The sequence below is a fragment of the Corvus brachyrhynchos genome, unplaced genomic scaffold (assembly GCF_000691975.1).
Source record: "Corvus brachyrhynchos isolate BGI_N302 unplaced genomic scaffold, ASM69197v1 scaffold4, whole genome shotgun sequence".
NCBI classification, from domain to species: Eukaryota; Metazoa; Chordata; class Aves; order Passeriformes; family Corvidae; genus Corvus; species Corvus brachyrhynchos.
The window spans coordinates 4,501,450-4,517,071 of NW_008237878.1; the positions used below are offsets into that span (position 1 = coordinate 4,501,450).

The 15,622-nt window shown below is 37.2% G+C and overlaps 1 protein-coding gene across 17 annotated transcripts in view; it reads right to left on the minus strand.

The window, feature by feature from the left end:
- ERC2 (ELKS/RAB6-interacting/CAST family member 2) overlaps positions 1 to 15,622 on the minus strand; it is a 432,041-nt gene that overhangs the window by 316,664 nt on the left and 99,755 nt on the right. For all 17 annotated transcript variants that reach the window (XM_017732424.1, XM_017732423.1, XM_017732425.1 and 14 more), the window contains 2 exons: positions 10,090 to 10,245; positions 5,017 to 5,184 (listed from right to left, as the gene is read on the minus strand). In XM_017732424.1, coding sequence (XP_017587913.1) covers positions 5,017 to 5,184; positions 10,090 to 10,245 — 324 coding nt within the window. The remainder of the gene's footprint in view (positions 1 to 5,016; positions 5,185 to 10,089; positions 10,246 to 15,622) is intronic.

Genomic DNA, 15,622 nt, shown 5'->3' on the forward strand with positions numbered 1-15,622 from the left:
ACACAATTTCAAAGTAAAACTCAGAAAAATAAAAATGTGAGAGTGAAATAACCATAGTTATACCATTATTGTTGTAAAATTAAAAGCAGATTTACATTTCAAGAAATATCAAATATCAACATTGTAACAGAAAGAAAAATAAAGCTTTTTGAGTCTTGTTCCAAGTATTTTCTGCTGTCTGCTTTTATTTGCTCTTTATGCAAACTAAGAACTGCCAAGAAGTCAATCATTTCACAACCCTTCTCTATAAACAGATTTGTTTAAACAAAAAAGCAGATTGCAATAAAGAACTACTATAATCACCCTTCCTCTTCATTTCTATTAGGTTTTCTATATTAATATGTGTATGCTGAACACATCAGCATTCAGCTACAGTACAGATTTTACCTATTTTTCTAATCCATTTTCTCCATTGACAGGACTATGCTCACAATTTACAAAACTTCTTTGTAGACATTTACTTATTTCACAGTTCATTAACCTTCAAACAGCACACCTGCCAGTTTGCAGGTGTGTTATCTAAAGCAATGACACACTAACTAATAAAGTGCTAAAGTATGTTTGTGTCAGAAATGCTTATGAAATGAATGTTTTTCTCCACTGAGCTACCCAGCCAAATTGAATTTATTTTCATCAATTTTATGTAAGTTTTTTTCCTGATGGCAAGTCCAGTAGTAAGCACCAGTCACTGCAAACATGCACAAAAAAGAATCAAACTGTACTGCCTACCAGTTTTTAAAGTATACAAATGGCAGTGTTTAATCTTTTTAAATCACTGAAAAGGATCATTCACTCTAACTTCTTTCCCTCTGCAGTAACAATACAAGGCTTAATTTAAAAATTAACATCTTTTAACAGCTTTTTCACACAGCAAGGAAAACCTCATCAAGTGTCATATTCTCCCTTTTAACAATTCTCTATGGAGCACAGTGACATTTTCAGTTTTCTGTAGCTGGACTAGCCTTACATTGGCTCATTTTTGCCTGACCTCAGGGTTTTCACATCATTAATAAAGAGATAATCAAAACAAAGGGTATATACATTAGGGTAGGAAAAGTTTGCATAGTTTGGCACTATTATATATAACCTTAAAAATGGAACAAAATGAAATGCACGTAGCAGAGGTGGTGAACCTTCTAAGGACTGCTTCCAAACATTTTCCCTACTGGCAGTAGACCATTTTCAGACCTCCCAACTCTGGCCACCGTGATAGTTACTGCCGTACAGGATTTATTTCTTTTTGTTTCAGCTGTCAATGAAACTTCAAGTGATACCTTTTTAAGTCAACTAAACATATTTAGATCAAAACAAAACACTGACATCACTGGGACAACAGAAACACCGTGCAAAAGAACATAGTGTTTAGATTCTAGGCTTGTTTACCAATGGTTTTAACTTTTCTCACATTATGTCACAAAGTGCCACTGCACCTGAAACCTGATCAAAAGCTCATCAAAAAAATTCAAGTGCCCTCTTATATTTGATGATCTGGTGTAACACATGTAAACCAAGTAAATCTATCTGCTCATCATGCTTCAATAGTAGCCAGTATTCTTCAGGATGAAGATCATTATAACTCTGCTTACACTTCATTTCTTACTGTTGAAACCAACTGTGGAAGATAGAGCTCAAACTTAAACTATACTTCTAAAGCAATAATATTTTCTGAGCTAATTTTGCTAAGACATCATGAAAATTCCGAACATGAAATTACACCCAAAAAAATCCATTCTACCAAATAAGAAACACTGGTAGAATTTGCCAACAAATAAGAGTGAAACCAATGAACTTCCAGGGATACATGAACTACAAAAGAACCGTCATTAATACCAACAAAATACTTCTAAGCCTCATGACCTATGAGACCTGGCTTGTGAGATCTATGTAGGTAGGTGGAAGGCTGGCTATCAAGTGGAATCAGGACACTCCAGCAGAACCAGTATTGTACCCAGGGGTTAATACTGCATCCAGTCCTGTTCAACATCTTCATTAATGATCTGGATGATGGGGTAGTGTGCAGCCTGAGCAAGTGTGCTGGTGGAAAAAACATGGAAAGAGCAGCTGATACACTGGAGAGTGATGCTGCTGTTCACAGGGATTTTGACAAGCTGAAGAACTGTGCTGACAGGAGCCTCATAGAGTTCAGGGAAAGGAAATGCAAAGTCCTGAACCAGGAGGGAAACAATGCCAAGCACCTGCACGTGCTGCAGTTCACCCAGCTGGAAAGCAGCTCTGCAGAAAGGACCTCGTGGTCCTGGTGGTCACAATGGTGAACACCAGCAATGTGCCCCTGCAGGGAGACACTAACAGCATCCTGGGCTCTGCCAGAAGGTTTAGGGCTCTGCCAGAAGGTTTAGGGAGGTGATCCTCTATCCATCACTGCTCAGAGGTCATACCTGGGATATAATGTCCAGTTCTGGGCATACTGGAGACAGCCCAGTGAAAGGCCATAAGGAAACTAAAGGATTAATTAAGGGCTTCATTAAAGCATTGGAGCATCTCTCATATGACTAAAGCCTGACAGAGCTGAAGTGCTCAGCCTAGAAAAAGTGAATGGGGCATCTTATCACTGTGTATAAACATCTGAAGGAAGGCTTTAAAGATGGAGCCAGACTTTTCAATGATGCCCAGTGACAGGACGAGATGCAATGGGAACAAACTGAAACATGGGAGGTTCCCTCTGAACATTGGAAAGACTCACACTGGCCTGTGTGGCCCGAAGAGGTTGTAGAGTCTCATGCCTTGAGATATTCAAAAGACATCTGAATATGGTCCTAGACAGCCAGCTCTAGGTGGCCCTGCTGGAGCAGGGGGTTGGACCAGATGAGCTCCAGAGCTCGCTTCCAACCTCAATCATTACATGGTTCCATGAATCACATCCCGTTGCATCATATGCAGCTGGTTCAGAAAAACCTGAAGATAACCTGCAGAGTACCATTAAGTTAAATAATAATAAAAGGCTTCTTATGAAATAACTGAGAGCCCATGGAGGATTTCTTTTATTACAGGATTTACTATGCTAATTTAATTACAACAAGGTGATTACAAAGTAATCCTATTTAGGCAGGAAGTTGACACTGCAACTATGAATACCTTACTCAGCACAGGATTAGAACTGCCCTTTTATGGTTACTTTCACCTCCAGAAAGAAGCACTTCAAGGCAAGTTATGAACATGTTTTAGGAAAGTACAAAATTCTACAAAAACTATTCTACAAATAGACAATGTGGACAGGCAGGAAAGAAAGGAGTGTGGCTCAATGCAGGCCAAAATGTTATTAGCTTTCCTCATCTGGGAATGACCAACAACAATAGCTTGTACGGCACAAAATTCCTTCTATAATGACTTCCACCTGCTGGAGGGCTGCCATTCGCCCTGCATCTCCCTGCAGCTGCTTTCCCATCTGCTGCTGGAAGCCATTGCCCTCCCTTTGGATAAGACCTGAGGCCTAGAGATAGATGATTCAGTTGCTCTAAGCAAACAAAATCTTTTCCCAATTCTCAGAGAACCAGACCTGCTGTGTCTAGAAGCACTGCTGGATTGCTACCACAGCAGAGTCTAAGCCTGATCACATAAAAGGTTCAAGCTCAATGCGCTTGTGCAGAAACTGGGAAGAAGAGGAATTAAATGCCTGTCAGAAGCCAACTGGTTCTCCACCAGGACTGCAGAACCCCAGCAGCCCTTCATCAAGAGCACTGTAATTCAGTTCTTTGTACCACTGCCCATCTGCCAGCCATAAGATTGCAACGCGCTGAGTACAAACCAGTCTGATAACGAAGTAGGAAGTCAAATCAGTGGAGAGCAAATGGAATTCATCACCATCCTCAGCAGCATGACAGGTCACACAAGCCTTGCAAAACAGATTTGCACAGCCCAGGATTTAAAATAAGCAATCTTTCCTGCTCAAATGCTAAATTGAGATCACCGAAATTGCTGGAGTTTCTATCCTTGGTTCTGTTATGATTATTTTGTATTATTCACGTATTGGCCCATTAAACACAAGCTGGAAATGCCAAATTTCATCTCTGTCTTCTTCACATGCAGAGCACAAGACATAGAGCAAAAAGGGATAATCAGAATCTTAGAAATATTTACTTCCTGCTTCCACAAGAATTATGAGTTTAAGACATTTTTTTCCTAGAGCTTTGCTACCCAGATAATCTGAAACATTCTATAAGATTCCTGTATACCTTAATGAATATTCTTCTCTGAATAGAAACGATTTGCACTATATAACTAAATTCCACAGGTATTTGTTTCCTGAAAGAGGCACACACATTAGAAATAAAATCAAAAATTTCTAATAGCAATCAATGTAATCAGTATTGTGTGCTCCAAACCGACGAAGTTTTTAAAACACCAGGACAATAGTTAATGGACAACACCTTAAACACTGGATTTACAAATTCTCTTAAATATGGCAACCATCACAACTGGGTATTCCATTACTCATATTTTTATGGTCTGATTTTGTAGGTACATACATAATTAATACACAGGTCTGTTTTAAAGACTGAAATTATTCATATTTTTAAATAAATGTTGATTGCACTTGAAAAAATAACCAGTGATTAATAACATGCACCTTTCAACAGATCCCTTCAAAATACCTCAGTAGCTTCACCCTTCAGAACAGAAATACACAGAAGAAAAGAAGGATCAACCAGAGCAACCGAAAGGAAAACTCAGTCAGCTAACAGATGAGGAACAGGTCATGATATCACAACAATCAAGTCATTAAGGTCCACCTCCCCCCATTGAAGCCAATGAGAATTAGACACAAACATTTTCTTAAAAGGCAATCATAAGTGCTTCTAAAAAAATTCTAGAATGACAGCTGGTGTACTACCAAAATTATACATACACCAAATACACTGGCATTTAGAGTGTTTTAAACTATTCATTATTCTTTAACAACTTTCCTGCTACACAGACTTGAATCAAACACATCACCACCTTGATACTGGCTATGAAGTCAGTATTTCTATTGCATTTCATGATCAGGAGATACAATACCTCTGTCTGAAGTATGGCAGCTCTCTGTTCTTTGGCAGTAAGGGACTCTTTAAGCACTTCAATGTGTTGCTTGCAATCTGAATTCTGATTGCTAAGGGTTTCAAGCTTAGTTTGTAAGGCAAGAAGTTCTGATTCTTTCTTTGAAAGTTCTTGTTTCAGTTGATCAATCTGCAGTGGGGGGGAAAAAAAGTTAGGCCATTCATTTTGTCTCCAATTCATAGCTCCACTGGAAATCTGAAAGGTGTGAATGACCATGATATGACAAAGCAGATACCTGTGAATTCTGGAAGAGAATTAAGATTCAGACTTTTTACACTCATATCTTCAATGGTGTTTCTTGCAATTTAATGTACCCTGTCTTAAGAACAATTGCCCTGTTGTTGCAGAAGTTAAAAGGAAACTCCTAAAGATTATACGTGATGATTTGGCCTATAAATTCACCACAGACCTCACTTAAGTTCAAAGGCATGTATCCCATGTGAGGCAAGTCTGGCAGGACAGCAAAAATGCACAGGAAAAAAAAAAACTGTTCACAAAAGTATAAATTCAATCCTTCCAACAGCATGATTCCCATGACTTATCATTGGCCAGAGTGAATCAGGAATTTTTTAAGAGTCTGATAAAGAAAAAACAGACATCTTAGAAAGGAGAGGAAAACAGAAAAGTGGGATTTTAACCTTACTCTTCTTGCAAATTTGTTGCTACCCACCATCCCCACCTCTTATTTTTCTCCCTGGCAGTTCACATGGAATTCTCAGGTAGTAGAAAAGCCAAGCCAAGAAGACTAATTTAAGAGAAGTCTGGGGAAAACATAAAAAATTCCACACAATGAAAGGGCTGAGAGATAATAAAAGCTTATCCCAGAGGAAACAGCAGAAACACAATACTAAGACAGAGCTTCTGAATTTAAATGAATTTAAGTTTCATCAGTAAATGTCATGATATTGGGATTATTCTCCTCTTTCCACAATGATAAATGGGAAGAATAGCCACAGAAGACAAAATTGTGATGGATTTAGAATATACGAATCAGAGCAAAGCACTGGACTATATACAGAACAATGTGTGTAGGTGAAAGGATGGTGGATTAGGTGGCATATAACTACTCTTAAATTCTTGTGATATAACACTGGTCACTAGATGAATCCAGATACATCACCTCATGAGGATTTTGTGAAATAAAATGCCTCACTGCATCTGCATAACTCAGAGAAATCACTTCCTTTATATGAAGAGCTCTTTCCCATGTTCCAACAGACATTTGGGATGCAAGAAATCTAGAGATGGTAGATGGAAGATGATTCAAAAATCCCCAGGAAAAAAAGAATATCCACAGGCTGATTCCACTCAACCACGTTTCAGAACTATCCACACACTAAAACACTTCACAAATTCAATATTGTATGGTACTGGGAATATTTATTGCTGGTCAAAATGCTTCTATTTTGTTTTACATTGCAAGTGCATATTTAAAAATTAAATTTAAAAACAATGTTTCTTCCAACTACAGTCTGTATGCATGTCTTAATATATCTATTCCTTATTTCTTTTTATAAATCCCAGTATGTTTGTCTAGCTGGTTAAGGTGCTTGGAGAGTCACCCGTGAGCTACTGTATAAAATCAAGAATCTACCCTGGCACTAAAAGAAATCACCTTTAAAATCTGAAAATAACAAAATAAGAAAAGAAGCATACAAAAACCAGACATGAAGAAAGAATGCAATTAAAAGCAGCTAGAGAAAGCTCTCTCTGGAAAGTAAACCACCTTCTTCCATCCCTTGCCAGAACATGTAAGTAAGCATGGCAAGCAAGAGAAGATGGATAGAAAATGAACAATGGGAAAATCCATGAGATACAAGACAAAGCGTAGATCTGCAGCCAATCTGAATTACATCACAGACTTTATATGAGACGCATGTGAACATCACAGATGCTTAATCTCTTCTAGAAACTCTTCCCCCTTCTCTCCATGACACAACCCACACCCTGAGAAATAACAAAAAAAAATTTAAAAGGCTTTGTTTTCATTGCAGGTGTGGTTTAGAAACAGAATCTGTTTCGTGTAAAGTTCTGGCTACAAGACCTACAAATTGTCAGGAGTTTAAAAATGTGTTACAGCTCTCCAATAAAAAAAAAATTAAGAGTTAAAACACAAACCAAACACACACAACACAAAGATTGTTGAATAAATATGCTGATGTCTTTTTAAAATAAAGTATTATGGTGAAAAAGTACTAAAATTTCAATTTTAAAAAAATTGTCACAAAAATAAAAAGATGTAACAAGAAGCTATAAAACTTATATTAAGACATTTTAGACATGGGTATATTCACTTTTTTGAAGTTCTGCAGTATCTCAGCATGTAAAAAAAATAATTAAACAGGACATGAAATAGATTGCTGTCTCTAGCAGATATGCAAAGATTTTTGCTTTGTTGGAAGACCAACTGTCATGATTCAATGAAACCTCATGATCTTATATAATACAACAAAAACATTTTTGTACTTTATAAAGACTACAATGAGGATAACCTACAAGTCTGGGTAGAAGTGCTGTAGCATCAAAAAACTCCAAGTTTGTCCTCTGAGCCTGACCTTCCCACTATCTCATATATTTCGTATGTGCAATTTGTCTGTCACCGCTTTTTCAACATTGCCCAATATGATCTTGCTTCACCTCGTTTCCTGAAACCCTAATTCCTTTTTCTTCCTTCTCAATTTACGATTCTGTCACCTCCCATAATTTCAGTTCCTTAGAACCCATTAATTTTCCATTTCCAGAAAAACATTACTGGCATTCTGTTGTGATTTTTACACACCAAACGCTTATGTGACATTACACAGAGTAACCAGAAAACAAAGCAGAAAAAAAAAAAATCAGAGCTTTCCCTCTGAATATTGCATATTAAAATTAATGGGCTAAATCTTTAAGTAAATAATTCCATTAAATGAAACTATGCTGATTTACTCATCATAGGATTTGGTCTGATGAACAAATGACAACTGCTTTTTAAAGTGAAGGATTTCAGCAAAGGAAAAGGAGTAGCAGTGCAAATGATGCCTGCATACAGTAGACCCTACAAGTCTCTCAGCAGATTCACAGGTTATGTTGGTTAAGGTCTGGTTTTAAACTGCTTATCAAATTTACAGGCCTATCCACACCAAAAGAAGATGCTGTAGCTCTTTTCCTGTTGTGGTTTGTTTGGGTTTTTTTTTTCCTACAGTATCTCCTAGAACTTCCATGCTTCCTTCATTCAGTATGGAAAGTTCTTACAGGCAGACATTAATTACAGAGCACCTTGTTACTGCTTTATCAATTCTTGAAACTCATCTTACTGGTAATTTGCTGAAATTGTACTAACCTGCCACTGGATTGTCATACCCATTTCAGTGGGTAGAGAGAGTTCTAATAGAGAGTTCTAATATTCAAAGAACTACTTAAATTCAGAGTGCAAACTCGCACCTGAAAAAAATATACCAGTGTGCATTTAAATATGTGGCTGATAGCCAAAGGATGAACCCTAATAAGGGAAGGAAGTCTTCCAAAGCAGAAATTTTTATTAACAGAGTACGTATCATCCTATATGTTTTCTTCATAGTCTCAATTATGATATTTGAAGGTGCAGAGCTCTTAGTCATATAAACTTTAAGACCTGTTTTGACAATTTCTGTATTATGTTAGTGATGACATGTTTTCTCCCTTCAAAACCTGAGCAAGGAGAGACCTTATCAAGTGGGCAAGACAATGAAATCCGAGCAAGTTCTCTTTCTCATTTTTACAACTTTTATTTAACTGCAAGTCACAATTAAAGCCTAAATATTTGGAAGGAGTGAATATTACTAAGAAGTAGTTAAGAAAAGACATTGTCTGCCACTCATGTACAATAAATGATGTTCAGTATTTGCCTTCATTTAACACCTTCCCATTTATTTACAACAAGAGCAGATTGAAAACAAGTTATACTTCAAGAATAAATGAGAAGTATTAAGAGCTTCAAGCACCTCAGAAGAGTTTTGTACTGTTCTTTGCCATCAACCCTGTTTATCAGAATTTATCAACAATCCCAGGTTCAACAGATCACATATAGTATGATCTGTTTGCTGACAGCTCCATAAATACTTTTCCACCTTGAAAGGTTCTCAGATGAGTGATAAAAATAATATCTTCTGGTGCAAATCTTAATTTTAAGTGGAGGAAAAGGACTAGTGAAAGAAAACAGACAAAGCTTCATCAGAATGTGGCATTTATCAAAGATCAGAAGGTTGTGACAAAACAAGGCATATTTAATACTCTTCTCATTCATCAGCTTTCCATGCTACAGAAATATACTGAAGCTTTTCCTCTCAAAAAATCAGGAGATTGTTAAAGTTCTAGGCTTTGTACTTTATTTTTATATCAACAGGTTTGCTCACATGTATTGGGAGTTTTGCTGTAAATCACTAAAACTGAATTGCTTTGAAATTAATGATGTTTAAGTAGGCAAAATAATTTTCCTGATGTAAAATGCTACTTAGGAGCTTTATTTTTTTTTTTTTAGTAGCTTAAAAGCTTTTTTCCAACAGAATAAATATGTTCTTTGATTATTATTTTTTTCTTTATAGATCTGGATTAATTCCACGTGGGCACAAACACTTTAATTTCTTCTGTAGCAAAAACCCCCAAACAATGAACAAGCAAAAATGTTTTTTGAGTTTGATACAAGGAAATATGTCACATCACTACATGTTTACTCCCTACCTGTGGTCAACTGCTGGTAGTCTATGTAAAGTAATACGAAATTAAAGGAACTCTGCAAGAACAAAATCATTAAATTGCTAGTCTTGAAAAGATGAGAAAAGTACAATTTAGTAGCCTCTATGAAACAAAAGTCTTTACTACAAAACAACACCAAAAGCTAAAATCAAAATAATTTTCATTTATCCAAAATGCTCCACTCCTTCATGTCTACTGATTATTATACAGTAGAGATTTACCAAAAGGAGACATGCAGCTGCTTGCATTGGAAACAGTCAAGTTAAAACTTTTCTTTCCATTATTTAAACAGTCTTAATCTCTTTTATAAATAGATCTTACCTTATTTTTCATGAACTTTGAGTGACTCTTGTAAACTTCTATTTGTTTGATTTCTTCTTCTCGGTCCTCTGTATTCAGAACTCCATTTGTCTTTAACATCTGTATTTCATCTTCAAGATCTCTTATATTGCGCTCAAGTGAAGCTATTTTTGTATCCTAAGTTACAAAAAAGAGAGTATTGAAAATTACATGAGACATATATTAAAGAGCAACAGAAGCATATCTGTACTTGAGTGAGTATCAAATAATGAGACAGCAAAAATAGATGGTACAAATAGAGAATGCACATAAACCAGGAATAATTCTATTTGGTTTGGGTTAAAGAAATGCAGAATTCAGACCAGACCTCTTTCACCATAGTTGCACAGTCTGTACAGAATACAAAATTCCATTTAATTCCGACACAGGGATGAAGGGAGAATGACAGATGCCCTATTTTTCCACATATGTATGGTAACAAACCATGTTATCATTAGCAACCATCTAGGCCTGGCTATTCTTCCAAGCTCTTAGACACAAAGTTTAGCCTAGAGAGGCCAGTCCATGTCTCTGCAGGACAAGAGGCCACTTCATTGTGACCTCAGGGTCCCTCTTTCTCTGGAGTTCTGCCTGCTCTCAAGAGGGAGAAAGGCTGTGTCCTCATGTATTTTTCCTTGACTAATCTAGCCACATCACTAAGAGTGGATTTAGCACTTTTTATTGTGAGTCCCAAGATAAACAAAACCACAACCACTAAAAATTTCTACATCCCAGCCAATGGCTGCCACGTGTGCCAGCGCCACACTGGAAAACAGTGAAGTTTTTTGCTGTTTCCAGTCATCTGGAAATTGGCTAAGTCCCTTCTGTGAGAGTCAGAAAGATTAGAAAATCGATTACACAAACTTGTCACAATTTTCTGTGTGAAAGAACATTGTAAAATTACTCATTAGGAAATCTAGTCAACAACACAGAGGGATCAACCACCCATAAAATATTAGAGACTGGATGAAGTTCTTGTTCCATTGAGATCAATATGAAATAAAAATTTAAAAACAAAACACACTACGCAAAACAAACCAACCTGATTCACTAAGACCAGGTTAAGTTAGAAAGCTAATTTGGGAAAAACATACAAATGAAATTGATCCTTTAACCAGGACAAGGTAAGGTTGAATCACTGCAACTTTGTTGCTTTCTTTAGGCTGCCTAAAAACAAGCAAAAACCCAAATTCCTGTAATAACTCCTTTCATAACAAAGCTGGGCAAATTTAGCAATTTAAGACACAGAAGAGTCTGGATGAAGTTCCAAAAAGCATCTGAATTTTTGGTACTGAAGGGAAAAAGAATCTCAGATTATTTTTGAGGACCACTGTTATAAATCCATGTAGAATGAAAGCTAAGGACTAAGCAATGCTACTTAGATGGCCCACTGTCATTCCTCTAACATTTTTGCTTTTATCTTTATAGTCAACAATAAGTCTCAAACAGAGAAGTTTTCTTTTATTATTTTCTTATTCCATCAAAAATTAACTTTACAATTAATTTTAATTCTAAAACACAGAAGTAAAATATTGAGATGGAATGAAAAAAGGGAAGAATTCTCATTAAATCTTCTCACATTTGGAGAAGCTGCACAAAAGGAAAAATACTGCAAGATACAAAAGTATTTAAAAGCTCTGAAGACAAACACAACACAAAAATAATTGTAGCTCTCACAGATACAATCAATCCAGCTTGCTCCGTTAGACTTCATTTCAGAAATATTTTTCTCCTATTTTTGAAGATAAAAGCAAAACCTAAGCTTCACTACACTTTGGAATGATTTTGCAATGAAATATATTAATACTTACATGACCTGTTATGACATGACATCTGGGAATAGTCTTCATCAAATCTCCCCAGCTAAGTCTGTAAGAGTCTGCCTTTTTGTACTGCCTTCGTATTTTATGTGTTTGCAAATATAATATGGCAGAAACAATTTATAGCACAGCCTGCTACACTCTTTAGAAGGTTTATACATCACAGAACAACATTTAAGCTTTATGAGAAGTATCTAACATAACTTGTGGAAGCACTTTCTGTACTTCTACTTCATCACAAGATTGAAATCTTAGGAAAAGTTTATTTTTAATCAATCTCTGCATGCTGTGATTAGAAATGTGTGAAAGCTATTTTCCTATGTCTTGAAAAATTGTCACTAAGTTTTATATTAACTTTTTATTGCAACAGAAGCCAGCAATTTCACAAATTTTGTGAAATTCAAAGGTACTGTTCCCTGTTGCACGCTGGCTTGCCCAGGAAACCTCACAGGTTTCCTGCCTGGACAACTGCTAGAAAGTGAGGAACCTTGTAGGTCAGAGATAATCAGAGAGCCCAGAGCTCCCAGTGGGTACTGCCACAAGGGAGCTGGGCTGACTTACAGGATGGAGAGAAAGTTTGGTAGCTTTGCATTTGCCAGAAGTTTTGACAGAATAGGCACATTCCCGTAAAATCTTCTGATTCAGCTGAATCAGCGTTTTCCCAAAGAAAATTTCAATTGGAAAACTTTCAACCAGTCTTGTTGGGGCACAGGGTCTGGCAAGCTTTCAGAAACTGAAATGGGAACAGATGCAATATTTCTTCTAACCTCTAAGATTTATCACCATTAGCAACATTCTAAAAAACTACATGGGTCTGTGTTGAATCACAATGAAGATTCCTTTGCAATAATATTAAGGAAGCAGATTAGTATTAAATGGTACTAATAAACATCTTCTGAGTTCTACAACAATGCAGCATTTGTTCAGATTTTTCAGTCAGGCCCTCTAAATCTGTTAAAAGACATAAGATTACATAGCAGGATTTGTGATAGAGATCAGGGCACCCACCCTAATCTAACCCCTCCTTCCAGCAGTAACCAATACTTCTTCCTTATCTCCTTTATTAGAACAGTGTTGCAGATATTCTAGGAGAGGTTAGGGCTATTTAGGTTTCTGCTGGCTGGACCTAGCAGAAACCCACCTCTTTTGCAATGTGAAAGAAATTAGTATGCGTCCTGATGCTGAAAACAACAGTGCTTCACAATAGAAAAAGACTAACTCTACAAATGAGTTTCCACAATGATGTTTCATAAATCATATCAGTCCTTACAAGAATCCTACAGTACATTTGCTGAAAACTGAGGGGCAGGAAAAGGGCAAAACATTTGTAAATAATCACAGAATATTCTGAGCTGGAAGAGACCCACACAGATCACCAAGTTCAACTCTGTATAATACAGCATTCCAGGCTGTCTTACTCTGAAAGGAGAAGTAAGAAAATGCTACTGCTCATCATGTGAGATACCTGATAAATTTAAATTATGTCTGTGAAAAATTTTGCTTGTAGGGCATTCAACAAGCAATCAGAAGGTAATATTTGAAACTTCACATTTAATAAAGCTTGAATTTAAACACACTTATGTGCATAGGCTGTCAACAGACCATACACAACTACTCTTACTATATGAATTTTTACCTTGTCAATTTAATTTAATGAAAATATTCAGGTTTATCTTTGAAGATAAGGGAAGTGAAAGTTCATGCAATCTTAACAATAGAGTATGTTGCACTGCAAACACACATACACACTTCTCTAGAGCCAAACCCATACCTGAAATATCACAGCTGGATCAATACATAAAGATGGCTCTTTCTGCAAGTAAGGTAAACCACAAATATTTTTATTTACTTTACAGCTTACATTTATAAAGACTTTATAGATGCTAGACTCCACATATTTTTCAAAATCCTATCCTTAAGATGAGTTCTAGGCCATATCTGTTGGCAGTTTCTGATTTTCTCTCTCAAGTAATATCACTGTTCAGTGATGATAGAATTAGACCATAGCAACATGGAATGGTTGGGTTGGAAGCAGCATTTAAAGGTCATCTAATCCAATCCCCTGCCATGAGCAGGGACACCTTCCACTATCCCAGGTTGCTCCAAGCCCCATCCAACCTGGCCTGGAACATTTTCAGGGATGGGGCATTCACAGCTTCTCTGGGCAACCTGTGCCAGGGCCTCACCACCTTCATCATAAAATTAGGTTTTTTCCCATATGTCCAATCTAAATTAATCCTACTTTAGTTTAAAACTGTTGTTCTGTGTCCTATCACAACAGGCCCTACTGAAAGCTCTGTCCCCATCTTTCTTATATGCCCCCTTTCAGTACTGAAAGGCTATAAGGTCACTGAGGAGCCTTCTCTTCTCCAGGCTGAACAGCCCCAACTCTCCCAGCCCATCTGTAAAGGAGCTGCTCCAGCCCTCTGATCATTTTTGTGGCTCTCCTCTGGACTTGCTCCAACAGGTCCATGTCTTTTTTGTCCTATGGAGCCCAGAACAGGAGGCAGCACTCCAGGTGGGGCTTCACGAGAGATGAGCAAGTTTTGACCCCATTCACATGGCCCAGGAGCACTTACCATAAAATGAAGTGAAAAGTATGTTTCCTTTTAATCTTTGTATTATATTAATAGGAGTTCATCAACTTTGAATATCGCTGATATTCAAAATACATTCAAAGGTATCAGTCACCTGGCATTGCCAGCACACAATATGCAAGGAAGCATGCATGGGTGCAATAGCAATTAAAGGGAAGGATTTCCATGTATCAGTTTTATTTTATACTTTAACAGACTAAGATTTAGACTTGAGGGAAAAAAATGCAGTTTAATTACATATATCCACAGTCACAAAGTCAAAAGCAACCCCTGCATCAAAACTAGACTAGTTTGAGGGAATAACAGGAGCATGTGTGAGAGGGAAGCATCCTGCTCTCCCTTAGTTTTGTGACTCTGCTTTCCAGAAGAAAAGAGGGCTTCTGGAGAATAAGGTCAGTTGCAGAAAAGAGAGCTGAGTAAAGAATGTAGTGAGAAACAACAGAGCAAAAGACATGACATCGGGAAGCAAATGTGTCCATGAAGCAAAACCAGAAAGTTAGGAAAGAACAGCCTGTGCAGTGCATCTGAAAAGACAATAGATACCTGGAAAGGAATAAATAAAGCAAGAAAAACAGGAGTCAAGGCATAGGATGTGAATTTTCCATCTTTTTTGTTTGCCCTTTTTTATTTTGCATGAACATACAGGATATGGACACTGCTCAACAAGACAGTTATGCAGAAAAGGCAACCGGTTTAAGAAAAAGCAACTATTTGCAAAGTTTCAGAGGGAAATGAAGATGATGACAGGACAGAAAAGGTAGTTCAGAAGATGTCTAGGACAAATAAGCAGGAGAGATAGGTAGGATAAGTGGGTATACTTGATTGGATGAAAGGGAATAGAGACCAGGAAAAGGGACAGAAAGAATTCAGAAGTGGCAAGGGACAGAAGAAAACCACAGAGAGAATAGGATTTATGAAGGAGGGAAAGTTGCATCCTGGCAGAGCCTGGGGGAGCCATGGAAAGGACTCAGACAAAAGCCAAAGTGGTGAAGGGCTGGAAGGGGCTGGGCGTGGTGAAGAGAAATGGAAACTGCTCCGAGCCTCTGCGTGGGGGAGTGGATGGCCTGAGATTGCCATATTACAGCTAATCCTCTCCCT